General features: G+C 47.1%; 1 protein-coding gene across 7 annotated transcripts; it reads right to left on the bottom strand.

Moving 5' to 3' along the window:
- Positions 1 to 1,429: 1,429 nt before the first annotated feature.
- On the bottom strand, positions 1,430 to 18,323 carry PARK7 (Parkinsonism associated deglycase). Of its 7 annotated transcripts, none has more exons than XM_027571369.2 (7): positions 18,309 to 18,323; positions 17,029 to 17,145; positions 15,202 to 15,303; positions 13,216 to 13,275; positions 12,317 to 12,386; positions 8,818 to 8,904; positions 1,430 to 2,099 (listed from the first exon to the last, which is right to left on the bottom strand). In XM_027571369.2, the coding sequence occupies exons 2-7, from the start codon at positions 17,116 to 17,118 to the stop codon at positions 1,939 to 1,941; spliced, it is 570 nt and encodes a 189-aa protein (XP_027427170.1). In that variant the 5' UTR covers positions 17,119 to 17,145; positions 18,309 to 18,323; the 3' UTR covers positions 1,430 to 1,938. The 7 variants fall into 7 exon arrangements, with proteins under 7 accessions (XP_027427170.1, XP_027427134.1, XP_027427150.1 ...); XM_027571333.2 differs by lacking the exon at positions 18,309 to 18,323 and adding an exon at positions 18,081 to 18,236; XM_027571349.2 differs by lacking the exon at positions 18,309 to 18,323 and adding an exon at positions 18,081 to 18,228 and having other exon boundaries at positions 17,029 to 17,141.
- Between the last annotated feature and the right edge of the window lie 7,654 nt (positions 18,324 to 25,977).

Raw genomic sequence — 25,977 nt, 5'->3', positions numbered from 1 at the left:
GCCTCTTCTCCCACCCACGCACAGGCACCCCACCACTGCCGTGCCCCCCGCCCACGCCTCAAGCTTCCCACCCCAGGGCCTGCAGCGGCCTTTCTCAGGAGGGCCTTTGAGCCAAGTAGGACAGTCCCTCCTCGATGGTTCCCTAAGTTCCAAGCCTCGGCTCAGGCTGCCTCCCCAACTTCACCTCCCTGAGTTTCCCCTCAACTGGCCCCCTTGCTGTCCCTCCACACTCTACACGTGCTCCTGCCTCAGGCCCTTTGCACTTCCGGCTTCTCCTTCCTGGAATGCTACCAGACCTGCCTCATTCACACCCAAGTCCCCAGTTTCCGAGGTCCCTTTCCAGAGAGGCCTTCTCTGACCAGCTGCAGAGAGTGGCCCCATCACTGCCTCCTCGCCCTACTTGCCTCTCAGAACACAGTCTCTCCTGGTCTCTCTCCCTTAGCAGTCTCTTTATAGCTTCATAGTTTATCAAAATGTGGTTATATGTCTGCATTTTAAAAAAAATTATCTGCCTTGCTTCCCAGTCCAGGGGTCAGCAAAGCGCAGCCTGAGGGCCAAATCCCCACAGCTGCCTGGTTTTGTAAATTTTGTTGGAACACAACCATGATTATTGCCTACCGTGTGTCTTGTCTGCTGCTTTGGTGCTACAAGGCCCGTCGAGTAGTTATGACAGAGACTTGATGGCCCACGTTTAAAATAGTTACCAGCTGGCCTTTCCACAAAGTTTGCTGACATTTGTTGTTTGCCAGAGGAGGGAAGGGGGAAAAGAAACAGGAGAAAGGAAGCAAAGATAACATGCGATGAGGTTGTTTAGCTGAGAGTTTTACTTAGTAGCTCAGCTCCGTGTTCTGAAGCCTTAACCCTACTCCACCCCTTTGGAGATGTAGCAGTCACTCGTCAGGAGATAAAACGGCCCAGGGACTCTCCTGGTTTCTGTGAACAACCAGGGGTCATTCTTGCTCAGGTCCTGCTGGATCCCAGGTCAAGTACCGTTCTTGGGCGGGGTCTCCTCAGTGACAGGTTGGCGGCCAGTGGCTCCAGGCTCCCTGCCGGTCCTCTCAGCCACTCAGCAGACAGAACGCCCCCAGCAGGCACAGCAGAGGCCCCAGGATGGAGTCACATGCTCTAGCAGGTCTCACCCAGGTCACGTGGGCAGGGACAGAGTGGGGCTCTGGCTGGTGGGCTTGGGCTGCATGCGCGGCAGCCCCTAGGGTCTGTTACCCAGAGAAGGGAAAACAGAGGCTGGGCCAGCCTCGAAAGGTTTTCCCTTCCATCTGAGGACCCTTTCTGCAATGGGAAAAGGAACTGGTCTACAAAAATTCACTATGACAGCCAACTTCACTGGTATTTTATCTTTTTTTAAAGATTTTATTTATTTATTTATTTGACAGAGAGACAGCGACAGAGGGAACACAAGCAGGGGGAGTGGGAGAGGGAGAAGCAGGCCTCCTGTCGAGCAGGGAGCCCGATGCGGGGCTCGATCCCAGGACCCCGGGATCATGACCTGAGCCGAAGGCAGGTGCTTAACCCACTGAGCCACCCAGGAGCCCCTTCATTGGTATTTTTAACAGCACATTATTCAAATGAGAGAAAATCACAAGCTTCTTAAATCTCTGCCTTTACGCTTTTCCTCCTTGCTGTGTCTCATGCGTTCACTGCTAGTCTATCTCAGTAGCTCTATCAACAGTTAACAGATGCAAGTGAGGCTGATCATGAATTTGGTTTCATACATACCAACAAGGGGAAACCAGCGATAAACAAAGTAACAATTGGTAGTTTGCTAAGTGCCATTTGCTCTGCCATCAAGGTTCAGGACCGTGGGGACCTGGGCACAGGCAGGGAAACTCTGCACGGGAACCGCACGTTTTGCTTCAAGCGAACGTGGTGAGAATGATTACAAACGGCCTGTTTCTCTACTTCTGATCAAAGATGTCCGCTCTAATCTTTAAGAACGAGCGGGGCCTTCACTTGGTCAGCCACGTCCTTGCCGTTCAGTGCCTCGACGATCGCGAGAGCAAACTCAAAGCTGGTTCCAGGCCCGCGGCTCGTGAGGATCAGGCCGTCTCTCTCCACACGGTTCTCGGAGTAGCTGTAATGACCTTCAAAGTCAGAACGAGAAAGGGTTACATCCCAATGGGCTCTGCCGGACAACAGCGAGTACCACTCAGCAACTCCATGCCCTGATACAGCAGAGGATCGGTCTCACATAGATTCAAACAAACCCAAACCCCAAAACCACCACACTGTGGCCGGCCACCGGGAAACCACCGGGAGGCACAGCGCGGGCAGCCGGGGGGGCGAGGACGCCCAGCGGCTGACGTGACACACATCAATACACGCGGGGTAAAGGCACCTGCGAAAGACCTCCTCCGTGTGAGGCTGAATGGGAAGGAAGGCCGGCCATTCACAGTTCTGTCATCCACGAGGGCTCCAGGGGCCGCCCGTACACTGACACATGGGCGGGTAAAGCAGAACGGGCCCCCCAAAACGTGCCGCCTCGCTAGGGCGATTATTTTGAGCTGAAGACATCTGCAAAACAGCCAAGGCTAGGAGAGGCTTTCTCTGAAGCCCCCTCTCCTGCCTGAAGACAGGTCGTCCTCGGGGGTCCATCAACCGGACGGACTCGTGTCCCAGGAGAGGAGACCACAGGTCCACACCACACCCAGACTGTCACAAACGATCACACCTCCCATCTGTTCTCCCAAGGGCCCCTTCATCTTTCCTGAAAACCAGTTATTCTCTCCTGAGAGGCCGACCTTCCCTTCCCCTTCTCTACAGACTGCCTGTCACGCAGACTCCATGTCAGAGACTGCCTGCCATGCAAACTTTCTATCATACAGACTCCGTGTCACAGACCACCTGTCACACAGACTCCCTCACAGACTACCCGTCACACAGACTTCTATCACACAGACTCCTGTCACACAGACTCCCTGACTACCCGTCACACAGACTCCGTCACAGACCGCCTGTCACACAGACTCCCTGTCACGCAGAGTCCCTGTCACAGACCACCTATCACGCAGACTCCGTCACAGACCGCCTGTCATACAGACTACCTGTCATAGACCGCCTGTCACACAGACTCCCTGTCACGCAGAGTCCCTGTCACAGACCACCTATCACGCAGACTCCGTCACAGACCGCCTGTCATAGACTACCTGTCACAGACCGCCTATCACAGATTCCATGTCACACAGACTACCTGTCACAGACCGCCTGTCACACAGACTCCCTGTCACGCAGAGTCCCTGTCACAGACCACCTATCACGCAGACTCCGTCACAGACCGCCTGTCATACTACCTGTCACAGACCGCCTGTCACACAGACTCCCTGTCACGCAGAGTCCCTGTCACAGACCACCTATCATGCAGACTCCGTCACAGACCGCCTGTCATACAGACTACCTGTCACAGACCGCCTATCACAGATTCCATGTCACACAGACTACCTGTCAGCCTGCCTGTATCTCTCTCTCTCTCTCTCTCTCTCACACACACACAGTCTGTTGTCTCAAAAACAAACGAGCAGAAATTACACAGGACACACAGGGAGGGGGAGAGGGAGAAACCACATTCATTTCTTGGGCACCCCTTTCCTTCTGTGTTCCCCAATTGGCTTTTTGGAGACAAATACAATAAAACAAGAATGTGCTTCTCTCCTATATTCGAATTCAGTGAATGATATGACATCTGGGCAAATCACAGCCATAAAGCTGGGCTTCCTCGGCATCAGCTCCCCAAGGCCTCACCCTCCGCACAAATGGTCACCAAACCCTGCCCGTGCACAGACCGACCAGGCCCGAACTCCTCAGGAGCAGCAGTGCCCCCACAACGTGGCCCCCCACCTTCCCCAACCTGTCCCCACCGGGCTCCCACCTGGCGCTCCCCAGCCCCCTGCTTCCACTGCGCACAAAGCTCTTCTCACCTCCCACCACCCCTCGTATGTGATCCTTCCCCAGATCAGGCCCCTCGGGTTGCTCCACCAGCGCCTCCCAGCACTGACACGATAGGAAAAGTCTCCTCGTTTACTGTCTGCTCTTTAAAAGACTGGGCCTCCGTCGGCCTCCTGTGGCGAGAACACTAACGGTACCATGCAGGTGCCCCCAAGTGTCAGGTGAACCTGCAAACAACACGCCTGTTCTCTCCTCCCCGCACCTGCCCCTTCACACAGGCTCTCCGCCTGCCCGCCCTCTGTCCACGCTGCCCTGCCCTCCACTCGCTGCTCAGCACCACAGAAAAGGTCACCCTTCCAAAGTGCACATGAGAGCATATCCAGTTCTGCCCCCAGGAGAAGGCTTTGCCAACTTCCTCCAGCACCTAAAGGTGACCCTGTACTCCTCGGCCTGGTGGGCACACCCTCTGAGTCAGACCTGCACAAAGACTGGACTGGAAGGAACCAAAGGGGAAGACAGAAAAGAACTTGCCATCCTGGTGGGAGTTTATGGTGACCTGGGCGCAGAGAGTGTTGACAGGGGAGAAATGAAGGTCTGAGAAACCTCTTAAGAGAGAAAATGCAGGACTGAACACGGGGAGGTGGTGAGGATGACTCCCAGCTGCCTGTCCTGGGCAATGGAGTGGGTGCTGGCGCCACATTGATACCGCTCTGCTTCTGCTGTATTCACGAGCTTTCGAAACCACGCATTGATGTTCACGTCCTTTCCAAGTGATCAAGAACACCTAGAGTAGTTTATATTTTACTATCCTCATTAGAAATCAAGTCACCCACTAAAATAACTGAACACAGCACATCACAAGTTTCCTAGTTACCCTACCATAGAAGAAAAGAGGGTCTGGTTTGAAGGGAAAGGTTTTCATAATCTAACCCATTTACTGATGGTTAAACCGGGCCAAGGCAATTTTAGACGCTAAACCAGAAAAAACTGGCTGGGTCAAGTCTTCCAGAGCTAAGAGACGAACTGCCCAGACTGCAGCAGTGTGAGGCAATTTCTAAATGGCTCACCGAACAATCTCTTTGTGGGCAAAATATGACAAACACAGCTTAAACTGGTTAAAGACCTTTCGAGGTTCCACAGTTCTTTCCACAATTCCAACCAGGAAGAGCAAAAAGACTACACTAACCAACTACCTCCACCTAGCGGCAGTGACAGACCAGGACAACGCGCATGCGCAGGGACCGCGAGCAGGGCGCACACAGCTTCGCTGATTAGGATTTCGGAGCTCTGCAAATTTACACCCCACAGCCAATTGGCATAAAGCATTATTAATTTCTTTTTAGCTTTAAGCAAGCACCCCAAATCCAGAAGTCTCTTCAGACAAAAGGCAACTGGACCCGAGGGGTCAGCAACGAACAGTGGCTTTTACTGGCACACCTCTCACCTGCTTGGTCAGTGCTCTGCGACAGCAAAGTAGTTGCCATCCAGACCCGAAGTCCCCGAAAGCCCAGAATATTTACTCGGGCCCTTTAAGTAAAAGTCACTGACCGCTGAACCCAGCTGCTCTGGGTTCAAATCCCAGGGCTGACATTAAGTAGCTGCCTGATGGCTCTGAGCCTCACTGTTCTGTAAAATGGGGAGGACACAACCCTCCCAGGACTGCTGTGGGAGTCCAGTCCCGTGGAAGAGCAGGGCCCAGCGGTGGTGCCATTACAACAGACGGCGGCCGGGTGAGGGCAGCCTGTTCACGGCCCGGCTCCCAGCACTCGGCCCAGAGCTGGGCACTTACCAGCTCTCCCTTGCCCCGCGTGGGCTCGTGCCAGGCAACATTCTGTGGGCATTACACATAGTAAGTAACTCACAGGGCCTGTCAACAGCCCTGTGAAGCAGGGGCCACCAGTATCCTCAGAGGACAGGTGAGAAACTGAGGCTCGGCGGGGGAAGGAGACCGCCCACAGCGGGAGCCACACCCACACCGCCTGGCCCCAGGGACGCAGCTCCTCCCGGCTCAGCCACTCGACGGGGCCTCCAGATGCTTGCTAGCACAACGGGCAGGGAGGAACTGAAAAGACTATTAAAGTCACAGTTTCTTCATTTAAAAACTGAGAAACAGGAAGACTGTGTCCTTCTGACTGGATTGCTTATCGGAGCAAAAATTTCACGCTTATCTACTAGGTACATGATGAGGATGCGGAGGACCAGACGAGCCACCCAGGAGGTGACAAGCTCCGCCTCTCGGAGCACTCTGAAGGGGCAGATGTTTCAAGCATTTTTTTCCTCGCAGTAGGACTTACTGGCTGAACTCAATCCCTCGTAACTTAACCGTGTGTGGGAGCCTCCCTGAGACAGAGGTGGGGCCCGAGTTCCAGCCTGACTCTGGCCAAGTCGCCTGGCCTCTCGAGCCGGAGCCGGTTTCCTCACTTGGGAAGTCAGTACCTGCCTTGCTGGGCACCAGGGCCTGGGAAGCTCCGGGGAGATGATGCTTGTGAATGTACTTTATAAACCCTGAGAGTTAACAATCTAATCTGCTTCTATTCCTAATCAACCTCAGTGTTCTTGAGACATTACAAAAAGAACAGACACAACAGATCTACCTTCAGATAAAGGAGGAACGTGGCCCTACTACTCGATCCTTCCCCCAACATGTCGTAATGACTAAAGGAAACCTGATTCCGATCTTTCCAACTCTCCAAAACCTCTCCATTAGCTCCAAGTAAATTCTATTCCTTTTTTTTTTTTTTTAAGATTTTAGATGTAAAGATTTTACTTATGTATTTGACAGAAAAAAATATATATAAAGAGAGAGAGTGCGCACGCGTGTGCAAAAGCAGGGGGCTGGGGGAGAGGGAGAAGCGGACTCCCTGTTGACCAGGGAGCCCGATGTGGAACTCAATCCCAGGACCCTGGGATCATGACCTGAGCCGAAGGCAGGTACTTAACCAACTGAGCCACCCAGGGGCCCCAAGTAAATTCTATTCCTACGTTAAAAAATGCCCAGTAGCCAGAGCCTTTAAAAAAAAAATTTTTTTTTTTCACACAGATGGTTTTATTGACAACTTAGTATCTTTCTAGCAACTAAAATAAAATTATAGGTTTTCAAGAAAATAGTACCTTGGATCAAATTTAAAAATATTCAGAATGTCCAACAGCAAGAGCGACCCTAATTATCAACGGCGGATTTGGGGCGACGATGCCGTGTCAGGGCAGGTTCATGGACTGTAACACAGGTCCCGCTGAGGTGCAGGAGAGGAAGATGAGAAGACAGTGTGTGTGCACCTGGGCAGGGCATGTGTGTGAACTCTGCACTCTCTGCTTCTTTTCGTTGTGCACCTAACACTGCTCTAAAATGCAAGGTCTGTTACTCAGAAGGAAAAATACAGTGAAAATGCATAACTCGACTTGCCTGTAAAGACAGCATAAGTGGTGCTACCCTGTCCTCCTTTCTGTCTTAGTTCAGTATCAGCCTCTAGCAGGAGTGAGGCAGGGGAGAAAATGCAGCCCCGGCATAGCAGTTCCCAAATCAGCTGTTGATGTTACTGTGTTGTCTTTTTGTTCACTGAAATTAGGTTGGTTGATGTCTTACCCAGAGCCAGCCACTCCGTCTCTTTGCTGGCTGAATGCCAACCGAACCACTTCTGGCTTCTAACTGGAAATTTCAGATGCTCTTGCAATTATCCACACTAGTGTGAGCTTTCTTTCTCTTTACAAGTTCCTGGGTCTCTGCCTCTCTGTTACAGGCACTCCAGGGACAGATGGCAGAGGAAGACGCCACCTGACAAAAGACACTACCTGGTTGGTGTTCTGAATCTCATGCTGAGAAGTGGTAGCTCTCATGAGGAAGGATCAGTCAGTACGTAGTTGCACATTCAGATGCTTGGTTATGAGGCTTTGCTGTGAATTATACATTGCCTTCTGTTTAAAGATACGCTTGATAGATGACCCCCCACCCCGCCCAGAGGATACAATCTTAGGTTTAAAAAGCAAGCTGCAGAACAATATATTTAACAGATCTCATTTGAGTAAAAACATTTAAATACAAAGGATAATGAGTATGTGCAGAGAAAGCTCAGGGAACTTTCTAACAGAAGTCACCGCCGAGAAGCAGAAAGCGGGTGAGGAAGTGAGAAACGGCCCATTTACGTTTTGACTTCATCCTCCTTTCGTACTGTTTGCACTCTATACCACAAATAGAAATTGTTTTTATAAAAATAAATTAATAAAAGTTAGCTGTCTAGCTGGTATTTATAAAAGAAACATGCCACCTAAGGGAGGAGGTGGGTGGCTCAGTCGGCTGAGTGGCTGACTCTTGGTTTTGGCTCAGGTCATGACCTCAGAGTCCTGGGATCGAGCCTGGCATCGGGCTCCCCGTTCAGTGGGGAGTCTGCTTGTTCCCCTTCTTCTGCCCCTCCTCCCTCCCCTCGTGCTCTAAAAATAAATAAATAAATCTAAACCAAACCCAAACAAAACCATGTCACCCAAGGAAACAGACCCGCCACCCAGGAAGAGAGCAATATTCACTTTACTTTGGACTGCGGGCAAAAGGGCACTTTCTGAAATTGCTGTCGAGGTTTAAAGTTTACCCTCAGGCCACTGGCAAAGTGTTTAGTAAAATATCCTAGTTAACCTGGCATTTCATAATCACTCCCATCTAGGACAACTGGGTCCCTGGCTGGCCTTTGCTTAGCCCCTGAGCCCCCATCAGGGCGCACACAGAGACAGGCATGCACCACCTCTGCCCCACTGCTCGCTCCCCATCTCTGCCCTCTCTCTAGCTGGAACACTTGAGAAGAAAGCGAGGAACAGCCTGCACCTCAACCCACAGAGTCTCTCTGCATAGGGTTATCCTGGGTGGGAAACAATGCTAAACAGCAGCTTTCTGAGAAGATCTTTCTGTACATTAAAATAGAAGCATATACTTACTTCCATTCATCATTTTGTCTTTAGCAAGTGGGTGTGTTGTAACTTTGCTTCCAAAACCTATTTCATGAGCCAAAAGAGCCGTAGGACCTAAAAAGAAAATTAATAAAAAGACTTAAGGATGGATACAGAAAAACCAATGGTTTAAAAATTCCAACAGAAGTATTCTTCAAAACCAGGAGGCTCTTACCTAAAATATAATTATGATTCTGAAATTAAACACTTTTTCATACAAGAGGTAAAGTATGTTTGTAATAAACCATCTGCTGAGCACATCAGGCAAAAGTGTACAAATTCAAAATACTTCAATACCCATCTAATCAAATCACACCAAGGAGCATCCAGATAAACATAGAGTGACCCCCGCCCCCCGCCTCAAGGAACGGTAAGCAAGGGTCCCAGGGGTCCAAGGAGGGGAGACCACCAACGCCTTCCTCTTAGCACATGAAAGGCAGCTGGTGCTCTCCCAACTTCTGGACTTGACTACTACCTTACAGACTAATTTTTTCTACTTGAAAATGAAAGATGAGCACACATTCCACCACCTACCCACCCAAATATCCCAGGTGGCAGGATTAGTACAATCAACAGGACATTGTCCAGCCCTGCGAAATGCCCAGAAATCTGAGATATAAGGACATTAATATTTCTTTATTAAAAATCACTTAAGACCATGTACAAATGTCAGTTTCTGATCCTCTAAAATATGCAGTTGCTAACTTGAGACTTTTATCCAAATGTATTCACTGAAAATGGTCAATTTCATTGATAATCACAAGCATATTTCATATGTAATGGTCCTCAACTAAGGACTAAGACAAAAATATCTTATAACTTTGTTGTTACCTTAAAACTTCAAAAAAGTAGTTACTCTAACTTTTTTTCTCCAAGTCTCACACCACACCCAGAAAAACATGCTTTGGAACAGCAATGTAACCTTCAGAATGGGTTGGGGTGCCATGGCTAAGAGCTGAGGACAGAGCCTGTGCGCTTTAGCTTCAGCCAACGCACACACCTGCTCTCACCGACCTTTCATTTATCAACAGTTCCAAGGAAAAGGGAGTTATAGACTATACCTACCAGCTAGATCACAGCTGCTGTTCACAGGAAGATCAACAAATAATACTTAATTACATAAGCCTTCCGCCTGACATCAAGCCAAGTCCCGATTTATAGCTCCTAAATCAAAAGCCTCAAATAGATTTGATGTCTCTCACCACTTTACTTTTATGCTATACACCAGACAAGCATGTATAGTGGCAAATTTTAAGTCTGTAAAGTCTGAATAATTACCACTCAATTTTTATTTGAATGGAATCATCAATTACCCTGAATTCTTACTTTGTTAAGATTTTTAAGAGATAAGAAATAATTCCCTACATGATTTTGTAGTTGAAAGCAAACCTCAAGAGGTGATCGTACAGTCAGTTAGGAATTTTTAGGCTGCTCCCTTGAGCTGATAAAATTGCTGCCTACAGTAACGTTAATAAATTTGTTTCGGCTGAATGTAGGAATTCCACGATGCCTTACTCATCACGGTAAGCCCATAATTACTGCTTTCTGGGGTTTAAGAATCCTATTTGGAGAATTCGAGAAGAGATATTTACCTGCCATTACTTGAAATTCTGGCAGATGAAAATGTTGCTGAGTCTGCAGCGGGGACCCAGCGAGCTGAGAGCAGAGGGCACCGCAGGCGGGAGTCCCTTGGGCCGCCACGACACGGAAGCCAACAGCGCCACCGTGTGGTGATGTGCAGAGAGAACATCACAGTCATCCACCCCGCCCTACAAGCATGTCCCGGAGCTGGTACTCAGAGCCAGGCATCTGACAACTCCTGGACCCTTTACCTCCAGGCTCCTTTTCCTCTCCCACCCAGAGTGAATGTCATTTTATTTTCTTATCAAGATAGTCTCCCTTCCAGTTTCTGTCTCAGGGACTCCATACTATCCCTCAATACCAAGGGCTAAGCAAACAGTCTTTCAGTCTAGTACGCAGTTCCCAGTTCCTAACTGCAACACCTAAGCAGCATCTTATTTTTCATTAGACTTCCTATTTTTGGCCGTACCCAGAGGAGCAGTACAGGATGTTCAACAATACAAACAAAGGCAAGAGTGCTGTTTATGGCTAACACCGATTTAAGTGATTACAAGGTCTGAGCTCCTTAGCATGGCATTCAAGCTGCCTGAGCTCGAAACAGTGAACCAGATGTGGCTAATAATTCTGCCACCTTAGTGACACAGAAGGACAAACTGACAACGTGGTTTTTACTTTCAGCAGAGTCTTAAGGGAACAATCCACCCCAAACCCTTCCTTTCTTCCTTTGGTTAGAGAACCTAAGAATGAGGCTGTGGCCGCAGTGACTGCAGTATTCTTCAGCAAGGAGAAAGCCCTGTGCTCAGAGGGCAGGTCAAGAGGCTAGTGCTGACTGGAACCTGAGGAGAGGGCCCACCAGGGTGGCCACCTGTGAGGTCCTCACACATCCAGGTCTTTGGACCCCTGAGCTTTTAGGTGGGTTGCATCAATCAGTAACTGCTGTGTTAGAAATTAAAACTGGGAAATTTTTACAACACAACGATACTTGAGCATACGTGTCACGCCCAAAGGATGGCATTGTCCCACTCTCATGTCACTCCTGTGAGAATGCGAAGGAAAAGGACAAATAATGTCTTAGTATCTGCTTTCACCTTATGACCCCCTTGAAAGAACTCTCGAGAATCTCTGCTGTAATTATGCAAAGTCCCCAGGATCCCTGGCTTATAACTTCTTTAACAAATCCATCGTATTGAACAAAACATCATGTCATTTTATCTAACCATCCATCTACTCATTTATTTATTTGCTCTTTTGACAAAGATTTCATAAAGACCAATAACAAAGGCGGCACTGGCCAAAATCATACTATGGAAAAAATGCAAGATGGCAGAATATCCTGACACTGGAGAATGAAGACAGGATTTTACAATGGTATCAGAAAACAAAATATCAAGTTTCCAAGATGTGGGGACATCTATGAAGTACCAACTACCTTCCTCTAAATTACGTGACAGATAACAGTGCCTAAGAGCTCAATTTTAACACTGAGGGTCAGGCAGAAAGCACCCCGAGGCCTCTGAATCCGTAGGGCAAGCACAGGACAGAGCTGTTATGTTTATGTCTGACCGATTCTTGCTGACTGGGTGCTGGCAGATACACTTTCTGGCACAGAGATTTGCTTTAACAAGCTGTTTACTGAATTCCAGAGGGCGTTATTTTCTTCAGAGGTCAACCAAACACGGAAACCATTAAGTTTCACAGAACATAGACCAAAAGCACAGAGAGGCAGAAAATAGAACAACTGTACTCATTTCTGAAATGACACCAACTTCATGCCACCCAAACTAAATATGCCAATATGGATGCCCTTCATGCTTTGTGAAGGGAAAGAAGTATCTGGAACAAAATCTTCTAATTTTTGAAGAAAACCCAACAACACATTTTAACACAGGATGGGTCTGCACATTACCTGCACAGATGGCAGCTATGAGGCCCTTCCTTTTTTCTTGTTCTTTCAGTATCTCCTTCACAGCAGCAGACTATTCAAAGAAAGCCCAAACACATCAAGTTATCATAAAGCACAAGTTCAATCATCAGCTGGAAACTCTGGGTAAAGATCTTGCAGTTAAACTGAAAACAGATTCTATTTTATAACAACATTTCTAAATCATAATTAGAAAAATTCTCAAATTCATACTGTTTCTACATTGTTAGACCTAACCAAAGCATTTATTTTAAGAGAAAGGCATCCTTTTTTTAAAGATGTTTAAAGATGAGATGAGAAAAGCAACTGCCCTGGGGTAAACTGACCCTTGCCATTTTGTGCTTCTGGGAGAAAGGAGGAGGAAGGAAGGGTATGTGGTGTTTTGGGTGTTTTCAGATGGCAGAATAAGGAACATGGTCCAGCAGAGTCCCACACGTCAGATTCGACCTGCTTTGTAAGCTTCTGTCTGCCGTGCCCCTCCCTCCTCTCCCACTATTCCTATAGGCTGACTCCTCACAGAGGACTTCAGTGAAGAAGCAGTGGCCTCTTCTGATGCCATTTTTCACCCCCAGTGGCAGCTCCCGGCCCCCAGCCCCACGGTCTCCTAGCTTTTTACACTTACACCTTCATAAAACGCAAAATTAGATTCATTCTTCTCCCGCAGACTGCAGACACAGAATCTGTTCACAAGTAATTGTTCCACCAATGCCACTTACTCACGTGGTAAATGTCACTAGAGCTGTTTTTCTTAATTAAGCCAGAACACCATTTTGTTCATTTCACCTGGTCCTAGTTTATTCCCAGCCTCCTTCCTAAAATATTTTAGTAACAAAACCAACAGAACACAGGCAGATGCTGAAATACTTCCTCTATACGGTTTTTACCTCAGATAAATTCTGCGCACCCAGATTGCCTCCCGGCAGAACCACTACGTCATAAGGTCCCTGTAGTTAAGAAGGAAAAAAAGGTAAAGACATTTTATCGGAAACGTGCGCTATAGTGATAGTCCAACAACACTTTCCTATTTTAAATGTGGGTCAGAGCAAAAAACTGTTCACAGAAGAGCAGTTAAATAAAGGAACATATATCTCTATGATGCAATGTTGTTTTAACTAGCAAAAAATGTGAATATAGTAACACAAAAGGACATCCATGTTGCAGAATTACAGGTGTAGCATGATCTCATTCTTAAAAAAAAAAAAGGGGAGGGCGTCTGGCTGGCTCAGTCACTGGAGCATGTGACTCTCGATCTCAGGGGCTATGAGTTGAGGCCCCATGTTGGGTGCAGAGCTTACTTAAAAAATTTTTTTTAAAAAGGTATGTAGTTGTGTGTATATGTCCCCAACACACGTGACACACACGGATGGTCTGCAGGTTCTCACGGACACAAGAGGCAGCCCGGCTGCTTCTGGAGTGTGGTATGGGACGGTGGTGAGGAGATGAGAAAGGGACATTCCACATTTGGCCTTGGTCTACACTGCACAGGAGGTATTTTTTCAACAAGAATGTACACAGTCATAAAAATAATTAAAAGAAAAACTTTAAGTGAAAGGCACAGAAAAAAGTTTTTACCTCTATGAAAAGTAGAACTTAGGGGAGAAAAACAATGGCAGTATTTTAGTGTCCCAAACACCCAACATCCCAGAAACCTACTGAGTCCAAACTTGCTGAAATTATGAAATGGAAATTGGTTTCACAATACTTTAAGATGTGAAAAAAGATTTTTTTTTTAGTCACTTAGCAGATCACAAAGTGACGACTTAGTACATAGGGCAACACATACTGCTTAGAATTACTCTTAAAGACAATGAACATTCTACTGTTGTTTTAAAACCAAGCAAAACTACAGACTAAATAGAAAGTGTGTGTAGTACAGAATTTCTTTCACTCCTTTTAGAATCTGAAGAGACACAAAAGGTGACCACTGTTCTAAAATACCCAGACACCACAAAATGAAACAGAACAGAGAAGAGGGACTATTTACCTCTACTCAGCCACTGTGAATATGCTATTTAGAACATTTCAACAATCTCTATGTAAATACCAATACTCTTATACTCCACAATCTGGCACTGAAATACGTGAGCTTATCAGATAGGAATCAACTGTTCTCTGTGTGAGGACAGCCAAGCATGGGAATCACGCTCTGGGCTCCTTGGCAGGGGACAAATGGCCGTCCACAAGCTGCCTCTGCTCATTTTCCTGCCCCACTGATGCTCCAAGAGCATATGGCCCACAGCCCTATCACATTGGCCATTAAGCAGTGAACTACATGGAAGGGTAGGCAAAAGCACCTATGCCTGTTTGGGTGGGCTTACTTCTGAGGAAAGGGACCTCAGCTCTTGACAGATTCCCAAGTGTTAGGTGCCATCAAAGGTGATTGTCAAGAAAAAGTGGCACAATTTAACTAGAATTCTTACTCCTCCCTTAATCCCACCACTAATCAATTAAGAGCTGTTCCACATAAAATGAATCACACAACTAGGTCTGTGTCACTGAAAACGGAAAGGCAAAAAGCAGCTTTCAAATGAAGAATAAGAAACGAACAGGAAATGTGGCAGTTGATTCCTTGTATCAGGTGATGAAGGTGTAACAGGAGGCAAAGTGGCCTTCAAGGCCAGAGGAGCACTGATGAGAGTGCCCCACCCACCGAGGACAGGCAGCAGGGAACTGCCAGTTTCCATGGATACAGAGTGGAAAACGGCAGAGTCCTCGACTTCCCAGGGCTTATTATAGCGGGGAAGACATCCAAGCAAAGTAACTTTCTTAAAATAAGTCTGTGCTAACAGCCCGAGATGTAATCAAAGGACATTTGAAGAACCTGATAAAGAAGTCATAGGAAAGAATAATTCCAGGTCTGAAGAACAAACCTCTTTTTTTGCATCTTCCAGACTGGCATCAGGACAAATGACGACGTCTCGGCTACACTGTACTGGGTCTTTCCCAGCCAGACCCGCAATGGTGACTTTAATCTAAGAGAAAGATGTCATCGCATTTAACACTGAAACATAAATTTATAGTAACATTTTCACAGCTGCTGTTTTAAAATAACTTGGCAGGAAATACCGCAACGAAACCATGCTGACTTTAAGCTAGTAAGTTAGCTAAATATAATTAATAACTAGGTCTGTCCCAGTTTGCCTGGGACAGTCCTGATTTATAGATGCTGTCCTGGTACCCTGCCTGGTTAGTGTCCCTTTTCCCACAAATGTCCTGCTTTGGGCGCTCATCCTGTTAATAATCCATCTTGCAAAGTTATTGTCGCTATTTAAATCTCATGGCATTTCCTTAAGATAGAAAGACAAGTTAAAACAATGAAATACTACTTTAGCTTGCAAAAATTTACAAAGTTAATAAAACCAAGAGCTGGTACTGGGAAAATGGGAATTTTCCTATACTGCTGGTGGGACCACATTGGTACTTTGGGGAGCCATTTGCCAAAATCTGGTCATGCTGTCCTTTGGCCAAGCAATTCCACTTTCAGGCATAAAATCAGGAAAAACTTCCACGCGTTTGCATAAGGAAACCTGTACAAGAATATTAGAGTATTATAATGTCCTGAAACAGCGGAACAGAAGAATGGATATTCTGCAGCATATTCACATAATAATAAGCAGCAATTTTTTTTTTTAAAGATTTTATTTATTTAATTGACAGAGAGAGAGACAGCGAGAGAGGGAACACAAGCAGGGGGAGTGGGAGAGGGAGAAGCAGGCTTCCCGCCGAGCAGGGAGCCCGATGCGGGGCTCGATCCCAGGACCCTGGGGTCATGACCTGAGCCGAAGGCGGTCGCTTAACCAACTGAGCCACCCAGGCGCCCCTAATAAGCAGCAATTTTAAACAAACAAACCGGATCTAGATGTGTCTTCATTCACGAGAACCAGAGAAATGAAGGGTGAACAGACTTTGGGGTCAGACTGCCAGGGTTGAAGTACTGGCTCTTTTCTTTACTAAGTCTACAACCTTAGCTAGTGTCTCTGTGCCTCAGTTTCTTCAACTGTACAATGAGGACGGCAATAACTCATAGGATTGTTATAGGATTTAAGCAAGTTTGTGTAAATGCTTAGAATGACACCTCTAACATCAGTAAACGCTATTTAAGTGTTCACTACAGATATATATAGAAAGAGAGAGACACATGCAAAATGCAACTGCAGTCTAATGCTATTTTGAAGACATGCATGGGATGGATACACATCAATGAGCTGGGGCCAGAAGGGGAATAGTACGGGGGAAATTTACAAAGAGCGCTCTGCAATGCTTTATTTCTTTAAAGCACCTGTTCAAGAAGTGGGTCTACAAGAAATATGGCAAAATGTTAACAAGTATTAAATGTGGACAATGAATAAACAGGTAATTATTATATACTCTCTGTGTTTTTGTGTGTTTGAAATATTTTATAAAGTACACTGAATATTATTTTACTGAGAATGACTTCAAAACCCGTGGCACCTGGGTGGTTCAGTCGTTAAGCATCTGCCTTCGGCTCAGGGCATGATCCCAGGGTCCTGGGATCGAGCCCCGCATCGGGCTCCCTGCTCCACAGGAAGCATGCTTCTCCCTCTCCCACTCCCCCTGCTTGTGTTCCCGCTCTCGCTGTCTCTGTCAAATAAATAAAATCTTAAAAAAAAAAAAATGACTTCAAAACCCAACAATGTCTGAAAAAGGGGAGGGCTAGAAAACGTTGTGGAACTTACTCCAGCTCGCCTCATGACATCTACGGGGATGACTGTCTCCATCTCCTCTGCTCCTTTGGCCAGGATGACCAGAGCTCTTTTCGAAGCCATTTTTATGTTGTATTTTTTAAAGACTTACTTAAAAAAAGAAGAAGAAGAATTTCTAAAAACTTTGCATTGCAACCTTAAAATAGCCCAAAACTTCAAGTTTAGGAACATTTTTAAGCAAAGTAACTAAGTGTCTCCTACCGAAAACGTCCTGATAAACAGAATGTGAAAAAAGCACTTTAGGGTAATACTGGTTTACACATTCAACTGCTGTATTTTGAGATGCAAACACAGTAAGTTGCTAACACGTGTTAGCACTGTTTGGATTTTCTTTTACCATGTTTGTTTTTTAAATAAACCCAATATACAATAACTTATTGCAACCAAAATTTTCTAAAACACAAATACATGGGTCTTGCATTTCACAAAATGCGGGCAGAGAGTCTTATTTTGGAAACACTAGTTCAGAGAAACGACTAAACTTAATTTCATGGGCAAAAAGCTACAGACACAGTCTTTAGCAATGAGCCGGTGAAATTTTTGGAGGGGATTTTCTAAGTTCCAATAACTGCACTAAAAAGTCTGGAAAGTTAACAGTGCTAAATATTTCACATTTTTTTTAATGATGTAGAAAGATGGGAATTCCCCCACTAAACCCAACCCAACTGGACCCGCTCTTTACACTTCGCTGTCTCCTTGTAGAGGACCGCTGCCAAGAGGGGGTCCGGACAGTTTTTAGCCTGTTCTTTTTGTGAAGTTTGCCTTCCATGCAAAACATACACTAATGAAACCACTTCAGCAAACACGGCACTGAGCAGTTGCAAACTGGTGGGATGCCATGCACACAACCCCGGAGAACACGAGGCCGTTCCGTTTGTTCCTGCCGGAAGGCCGCACACCCCGCAGCCGCAGCGGGACCCCGTCCTCCCGCGCCCCCTTCCGAGGCTCGCGCCGGGCTGCCCGTGGCCCCCTCGCCGGCCGCAGCGCTCCCCATACCCCGACCCGAACCTCGACTCTGTACCCACAGAGAAGGAACCTCGGCCCCTTCGGCAGCAATTCCGCGCCGGGGACGACCGAACCACCGGACTAAACGGGGACGCACGCGAGCACGCACGCACGCACGCACGCACGCACACACACACGTCGCCCGAGCTCGGGCCCTCAGAAGCGCACTGCGCAAACGCACGCCGCTCGGCTTCTCGTTCTGCCCCGCCCCCTCGGTACTACGCAGACGCCCGCCGCGCAGACCCCACCATGTTCTCCCCCTCGCCCCCGGCCCTGCACTGCGCAGACGCACGCCGCCCGGCTTCTCATTCGGCCCGTCCCCCAAGTACTGCGCAGACGCACGCCGCCCAGGCCCCACCTCCTCCTGCACGGCTCTGCGCAGACTGGTGCCGCTCGCTCCCTTACGTCACATCCGGCTGAGCCTACCTAGGACAGCCGCGGGGGACGGTCGGCCTTTCCGAGTCCTCACTGTGAGTGCAGGGATGTTTCCATTTGGAACCCCCAGCACCACGAGAATCCCGCTGGTTCACGCATCCTCACGAAATCTCCCCCGCCCCGAATGGCGCGGTCCGGCCCGCTGCCGGCGCCCGCTGGAGTTAACCCGCTTGTCGCCGAAGCCTGGAGGCGCGCAGTCCCCTCGAGAGCTGTGGCGGTTTGCTGTGCAGAGGCGTTTTCACGGAGTGGAGTTGTGCCTTCACGCTTCTTCCGCGCACTCGGTGTCCCTTTCCTGGAGCACCTTCCCGCGTCCCCTCCGACCTATTATGATTTAAAGGTGTTCCCAATCTTGTGTCGCACCGGTCCCCCGAGCCTGTGCGACTCTTAGCATTTGTGTGCGTGCGTTAATTTCACGTGTGTTAGTTTCTCAAGGGTGTTTTATCCCAAAGATCCCAGTGCTGCCTCTGCACCCACAGGGTTAGAGCACTGCTGAGCACATGGACCTGATAGTTACATTACACAGTCCCATTGTCCCCATCCAGTTCCATCCCTGCTCCCAGGCTGCTTGCGGGTAACGTTAAATTAGTTTCCTGAGCATCTTTCCAGGATTTCCTTATGCAAGCACAAGCAAATACATTGTTTTACTTCTTTCTTAGAGAAATGTACCAGACTGTATACATTGTTCTGTCCTCTCCCTGCCACCACCGTATTAAGTGAATATGTTGGAGATCTTTCCTTATCAAAAGGAACTTCCTTTTTTTCAGATAGTATGCCATTGTGACATGTCTCATAGTTTATTTGTCGGTGCCCTACCGATAACACTTAGGTTATTTCCAGCTGTTTTTTGTTTTTTTAGAGTAGGCTCCCAGCCCAGCATGGAGCCCAACCTGCAGCTTGAACTCTCAACCCTGAGATGAAGAAGACCTGAACTGAGATCAACAGTCAGATGCTTAACCAGCTCAGCCACCCAGGCGCCCCTGCAGTCATTTTATTGTACAGACAGCATTGCATTGAATCACCTTATTCATATGCCCTACTTGTGTAGGTAAATCTGGAGGGTAAATTCCCAGAAGTGGTAAATACATTGGAGCAGCTCCGTACCAGTTGAGTCACTTACCGCTCTTGCCAGTAATGTGAGGTCAAACAGTATTTTAAATATGTCGGTGTTTTTGAAATTTCAGTTTAGCCTTTAAAAACATTTATTTTCAAGAAATAACTTACATTCCTTTGTTCGTTTACAGAGCACTTTAATATTTTTCATGAGATCCTTACAATGATGGTTAGAGTGGTTTTTAATAATTTTAAGAATTGTAAATGTATAAATTGCAACACCGCATTGTGCAAAATTTTTAAGTGTCTTTAATCATTTGGCATTTTAAGAAAACATTTTGGGAATTCTGGAATAACTTCATCTTTGGTTATTTGCAAAGGAAGCAGGCAAAAGACACCCCCTTTCAGTTTTGAAGTATGGTGGGAAATAGGCAAGTGGTCAGATGTGTGTTTCAAAAACCAAGGAGGGATTTAGGTAGATGAAGGAAAACCAAGCGCAGATGGGCTGTTGTGTTCCAGTGCCGGTAGTAAACTCTTATAAGGAGACAACCATGCTGGTGGCCTGCTGCAGCATGAGATAGCCAGCACAAAACAAAAATGGCAAGACAGATAGGCTTAGCAGTGAAAGGGAGAGAGAGAATGAACCTGACTTAACACCCCTGAGACATCTGCATCACCATCAAGATCTGAAATGGACCTGGGTCAGCATCGATTTTATCAAAGAATACACTGCATGCAGCGTTTACAACTCAAGTATTACTTCTTTTAGAAATATTCACTCTTTCCTCTTTTACCTTCTGAGTGGAGGATATTCCCTGCCCCTTGACTTTGGCCTTGTTTTATTTATTTTTTTAAGATTTTTACTTTATTTATTTGAGAGAGAGGGGGGGGGGAGGGGGCAGAGGGAGAAGCAGACTCTGCCAAGCAGGGAGCCTGATGTGGGGCTCGATCCCCGGACTCCAGGATCATGATCTCCGCTGAAGGCAGACGCTTAACCAACTGAGCCACCCAGGCTTCCCAGGTTTGGCCTTGTTTTAGCTAATAGAACGTTAACAGATGAGGCCTGAGCAAAGCCTTGAAAAGCACTGACCTGGGGACCAGGCTTGCTCTCTTGTACTTTTGCACTGTTGCATGAAGAGCTTTCCTCCAGGGCTGCTGCTGCTGCCCATTCAGTCTGGGTTTCAGAATGAACACATGTGGAACCTGTACCTGTACCTGTGCCGGAGGCAGTCACCACAGCCAAATGGCAGACTGTAGGACTCAGATTTTGTTACACCGCGATAGCTCAGTGATTAGGCTTTAAAAGGCTCATAATGAAAAACAGCAGTCTTCTGACTCAGCCCTTTCTACCCCTCAACCCTGCTTTTCAGAGGCAAATATTTTCAACTCTTTAAATTATTTCTTGTAATTATCTCAATACAGTTGACCCTTGAACAGCATAGGCTTGAACTACGTGGGTCTGCACAGATATTTTTCGATGAACACACTTCAGTACTCTAAATGTATTTTCTGTTATGATTTTTCTTTTATTTGAGAGAAAGAGCGAGCACAAGTAGGCAGAGGGGCAGAGGGAGAAGCAGACTCCACGCTGAGCAGGGAGTCCGACCAGGGGCTCAATCCTGGGACTCCGGGATCATGACCTGAGCCAAAGGCAGACGCCCAACCAACTGAGCCACCCAGGTGTCCCTCTTAGGATTTTCTTAACATTTTCTGTTTTCTGGCTTACTTTATATAATGAACAAAATATGTGTTAATTGACTGTTTATGTTATTGTTTATGTTATTGTATGGTGTCCAGCCAGCAGTGGACTATTAATAGTTAAGTTTTGGGGGAGTCAAAAGTTATATGCAAATTTCTGACTGCACAGGCTTGGGGGACAGGGGGTGTTTGGTAGCCCTAACCCTTACATTGTTCAAGAGTCAACTGTATTTTTAAACAATATGTTAATACTGTTATTTTTCCTTATTGGTTTAGACATTATATATTAACTTCCTGGAAAACATACTTTTCATTTCACAGCTGCAGAGGTTGGAGTCTGGGGGGGGTGAAATGACTATAAAAGGTCCTGCAGAGTGTTGGTCAAATTCAGATATTCTTTTTTTTTAAATTTTTTTATTGTTATGTTAATCACCATATATTACATCATTAGTTTTTGGTGCAGTGTTCCATGATTCATTGTTTGTTCATAACACCCAGTGCTCCATGCAGAACGTGCCCTCCTCAATACCCATCACCAGGCTAACCCATCCCCCTACCCCCCTCCCAAATTCAGATATTCTGATACCAAAGTTCACACTCTACCCACCATAAACTCTTATCAGTATTACTTAATAAGTACACAACACCCATGACACTCTCTTAACTTTCTAGTTCATACCTCTTTCTCATCACACATTTGCAGAATAAAACAAAACATTAAACCATCCACCAAAAAATGTTGCTCTATTACTGGCAGTGAGGATACCTCCTAATTCAGTCCCTGATTTCCAGGCAGAAAAACCTCATCCTATTCAATATTTTTTTTATTCAACATTTGACAAGTCTTTATGCATTGTAAGAAGTGCAAACTAAAAGTCTCTGGCTGTTTTCAGGGAGCCTAAAATCTCCTTTTTCTTGCAGCATTTGCAACATTTAATTAAAAGATACTGTTCTGCCTTGGTGAGCTCCTAATCCAGCAATGGAGAAATGATATTGATAATGTGAGTGAAGGAGTTTGGGACATGCTACCTCCAAACATGCCACCTTGGCATATTGATTAATTTGAGCTAAAGGCATTTTTTTAAACAACAGGTGCAAAAAAGGCACTCAGATTCCCATTTTTTCATCCTGAAAGGAGATGAAACTCTCAGGTGAGAACTGTGCTTCCAGTGCCAAGAGGAAAGAAACAGCACCAGAGAGGCGCTTGAGTCTGGAAGAATTTGCACATGGAGACCTTGTTAAAATAACTCATATTCCTTTAGTCTCCCTGTTCTACTTTACTTTTCCACAGTTGCCACTCTTTGTTCAACCCAGTATGTAAACATTTAGCTTTGCCACCTCTTTGGGTCTTCATCTTCTTATGAAGGCTCCTGGGTCTCGTAAAATTTGCATTAAATAAATTTGTATGCTTTTGTTCTGTTAACCTTTTATGTCCATTTAATTCTCAGGCCCTGCCCACCAGAGACCCTAAAGAGGTAGAGGTGAAATTTTTGCCTGCCCTACATTAACAACAGCCACCAGTGGCCATTCTGATCCTGGTTCCAAAAAACAACCCTCCCCCAAAGTAAACTGGTCACAATTAAAGAAACTGCTGCTGGGTTACTTATTTTTCCACGCATCCCTTACATTTCGCATCTCATCTCACTAAATACTCATTTTCTATGAATGTGGATGTATCCTTTATCTCCTTGATAAGTACTTAACATCTTGTCTTTTGTTTACTTACCTGTTTCCCTCTAATCCTGTGAACTCAGTAGGACCTTCCTGTCTTGGTGACTACTGAATCCCTACCACCTACTACAGTCCCTGGCACATAGCAGGTGCTCACTAAATACTTGCTAAGCATTATCTTAGTTTCACCCTAAAGATGTTCCCTCCTTTGACTATGGCTATAGATTAATAGTTTATATTTGTAGAACACTAGAGTTTACAATGGGGCTCCAACCAATTTCCTACTCCTATTTTAATCTTTTCCACATCAAATTCATTTTGCCAGACAGCGAATGGGAAATTTTATGTGCAGCGGAGAGGGTCACTTCATTTTCACCCCTTCCTAAGTTCACTAAAAAGGGCGAGGGGCTCCATTGCAGTTACTGGGTATAAGGAAGGCGTTTGCGGCATTGCATAAAGGTATTTTTCAACATCCACCAGAGGCTGGTTCGGGGCAAGCTCCAGAGAGGTCCGGCAGAACCGGCGAATTTCCCCTCGGCGCCCCCGAAAGGTTAGGTCGGCGAGACAGGAGAAGAGTGGGCGAGCCCTGACATTTGAGGCAGCGCTGGCGCAAGGGGGAAATTCTGACACCGAGGTCTGTGAGGGGCCCTGGGGGGGGTGGCTTCGCCTCTGCTCCCAACGGTGTGAAAGCCCCCCGAGCGTGGGCCACCCGGCACCACTCCTGCGGCCGGACCGGGGGCCAGAGGCCGGCCGCCGGCCCGCAGCGACGTCAGGCCCGAGCCGCGCCGCAGGGGGCGGGGCGGCGCGCGTTCCCAGCGGCCCGTGCGGCGCGCTCGCGCCTGCGGCGGCCGGCCACCCTCCGCGTTGCCGGCCGGAAGTATCCGCACGACCTCTCGGCCGCGGTGGGGTCGCCGTCACACCTCAGCGACCCCGCGAACTTCCGGGGGAGGTTGCGGCCCGCGTAGGCGAGGCAGGAAGTCGACCCTTCCCACCTCCGCATCCCAGATTGGTTCCGGCGGCGGACCTCTAAGCGCCGGTACGTGCAGGCTGCTGATCGCCCCGCGGTGGCTTTTTGGAGAACCTGCAGAGCCCTGCGTCGAAACAGCGCCGTGCCGTTGGCCCCGTCCGTGCGCATTTCTCCTTGGCTCTTTGTGGAAGACGTCGTTCTGCTCTGCTGTTACTGCGATCTTCTCGGATCAGGATCTGATTAGGGTTTCGATGTAGGATTATCAAAAGCGTTAAAAATACCTTTCACTTGTGAAATGTGAATAGTAATGCCTGCCCATAGTTTTGGTGAGGACCTAGTGACAGCCTACGTAAAACAAGAGCTCGGAGCAACTGAAATGTGGGGTCCCACCTGGCTCTGTCCTGTGGTGGTCCTTTAATCTAATTCTGTTGCAATGTTTCCGGATTCCAGGGATCTTGGGAACACGGTGATCCACGAGCCACAACATTTCTCCCAGTGGTCGAAGTGATCAGTATTCCACCTAGCAGCACACATTGGAATCTAGCAGAACTTCCTGAGTCCTTGCTCCTCCTGCCTTTTGATTGTGTCCTGTGTCCCTTTCTTTTCTCAAGCCCACTTACTGCACGTGGTGTTAAACCGGGGCTGCACCCACGGTGAAAACAAAGTATTCTGGCAACCTTTGGCATTCCTGCGTAGTGCTGTGGATCTGCTGGCTTTGGCAGTGCACGCCTACGCAGGGGATTACAATCAAAAGAAGGTATGCGACAGTGTTCAAATCCCTCCACGCTGTGGTTCCTTATTTTCCACATTCTTAACCTCTTACTCTCCCTCACTCATTTTTTATGTTCCTTGAACATACCCTGTACTTTGCCTCCTCCATGCTTTGGTACAAAGCAGTTCCCTCTAACTGGAATGCCATCTGCTTCCCTACCAGCCTTTCAAGGTATTTTCCATTTTGCAAGACCCAATTGCAGTGCAAAGCGCTCCAGAAGACCATATATTCCCATAGCACTTTGTTCTGTTATAGAATCTGTAAGGCTGGGTGGCCTTATCATAGTTATTTGGGTCAACTTCTTCCTTCCTTTCTAGAGTGTGAAGGCTGTTGGCATGGTGTCTTACCTAGATACGCCTCACAAGACAGCAAAACTCATTCAAGAAGCTTTGAGTGCCTGTCATGTGCCCAGCGCTGCTCTGGGTGCTGGGGATACAGCAGTGAAAAAAACCGCTCCCCTCCGATGGCGCTCACGTCAGTGAGAGTGGGAGAAGACAAACAGTAAACAAATGCACGAAAAGCTCTATGTGCCAGATGGTAATATGTACAATCGAGGAAAGTAGAGGGGGAAAGGAGATGGAAAACAACAGGGAGAGGAGGAAACCTCAGTGAGACGAGGAGACAAGTCATCTAGAAAGTGAGAGGACGAGATTTTAGATGAGAAAGCAGCAAAGAAGGGCCCTGAAGTGGATGTGTGTTCCCTCCGCTGAACAACAGCAGGGCAGGCCGGCTTGAGGGGCGCGGAAGGACTTAAAGTGGGAGAAGTGGCGGGTCAGATCATGTGCACACTTGCATCAGACATTCAGTAAATGCTCGTGAATCAAATTTATTGAATTGATAAGGGATTAGAGAATAATGATAGTAATAATGAAACTTAGAAATTGTTAGAGTGGGATAGAGCTGGTGGGCATATATTAGGTGTTCGCAACTTACATGCGTGTCCACTGGAACTATTTAGTGCGGCAGCATTTAACTGAAAAAAATCTCCATGAATACCGATGGTTTATGCAGTGGTCTTCCATTAAAATGGAAATCTGGAAGAAAAGGACACAGATTCTGTATAGGATGAAATGGACTGACATGTGACTGGAGTTATTTGGTAGATAATACAGATCACCATTAAAGAGTTCAGAAGGAGGGGACGCCACTAGGCTGAGTGTCTGCCTTTGGCTCAGGTCATGATCCCAGAGTCCTGGAGTCTGGATCCCTGCCTGCTTCTCCCTCTCCGTCTGCCTGCCACTCCCCCTCTTTGTGCTCTCTTTCTGTCAAATAAATAAATAAATAAAATCTTTTAAAAAAGTTCGGAAGGAAACAAAATCTATCT

Source organism: Zalophus californianus, chromosome 4 (genome assembly GCF_009762305.2).
Source record: "Zalophus californianus isolate mZalCal1 chromosome 4, mZalCal1.pri.v2, whole genome shotgun sequence".
NCBI lineage: Eukaryota > Metazoa > Chordata > Mammalia > Carnivora > Otariidae > Zalophus > Zalophus californianus.
The sequence above is the reverse complement of the archived record's forward strand: the minus strand, read 5'-3'. Positions and strand labels throughout refer to the sequence as shown.

What these genes read in the sequence shown, in the direction of transcription:
- PARK7 (XM_027571369.2), bottom strand. Translation starts at nt 17,118, where the DNA reads ATGGCTTCGAAAAGAGCTCTGGTCATCCTGGCCAAAGGAGCAGAGGAG. An exon ending in GTGCGCAGAATTTATCTGAG is followed by an intron (nt 12,387 to 13,215) that starts GTAAAAACCGTA and finishes TTCTTTGAATAG; the next exon opens with TCTGCTGCTGTGAAGGAGAT. An exon ending in AGACAAAATGATGAATGGAA is followed by an intron (nt 2,100 to 8,817) that starts GTAAGTATATGC and finishes CTGACTTTGAAG; the next exon opens with GTCATTACAGCTACTCCGAG.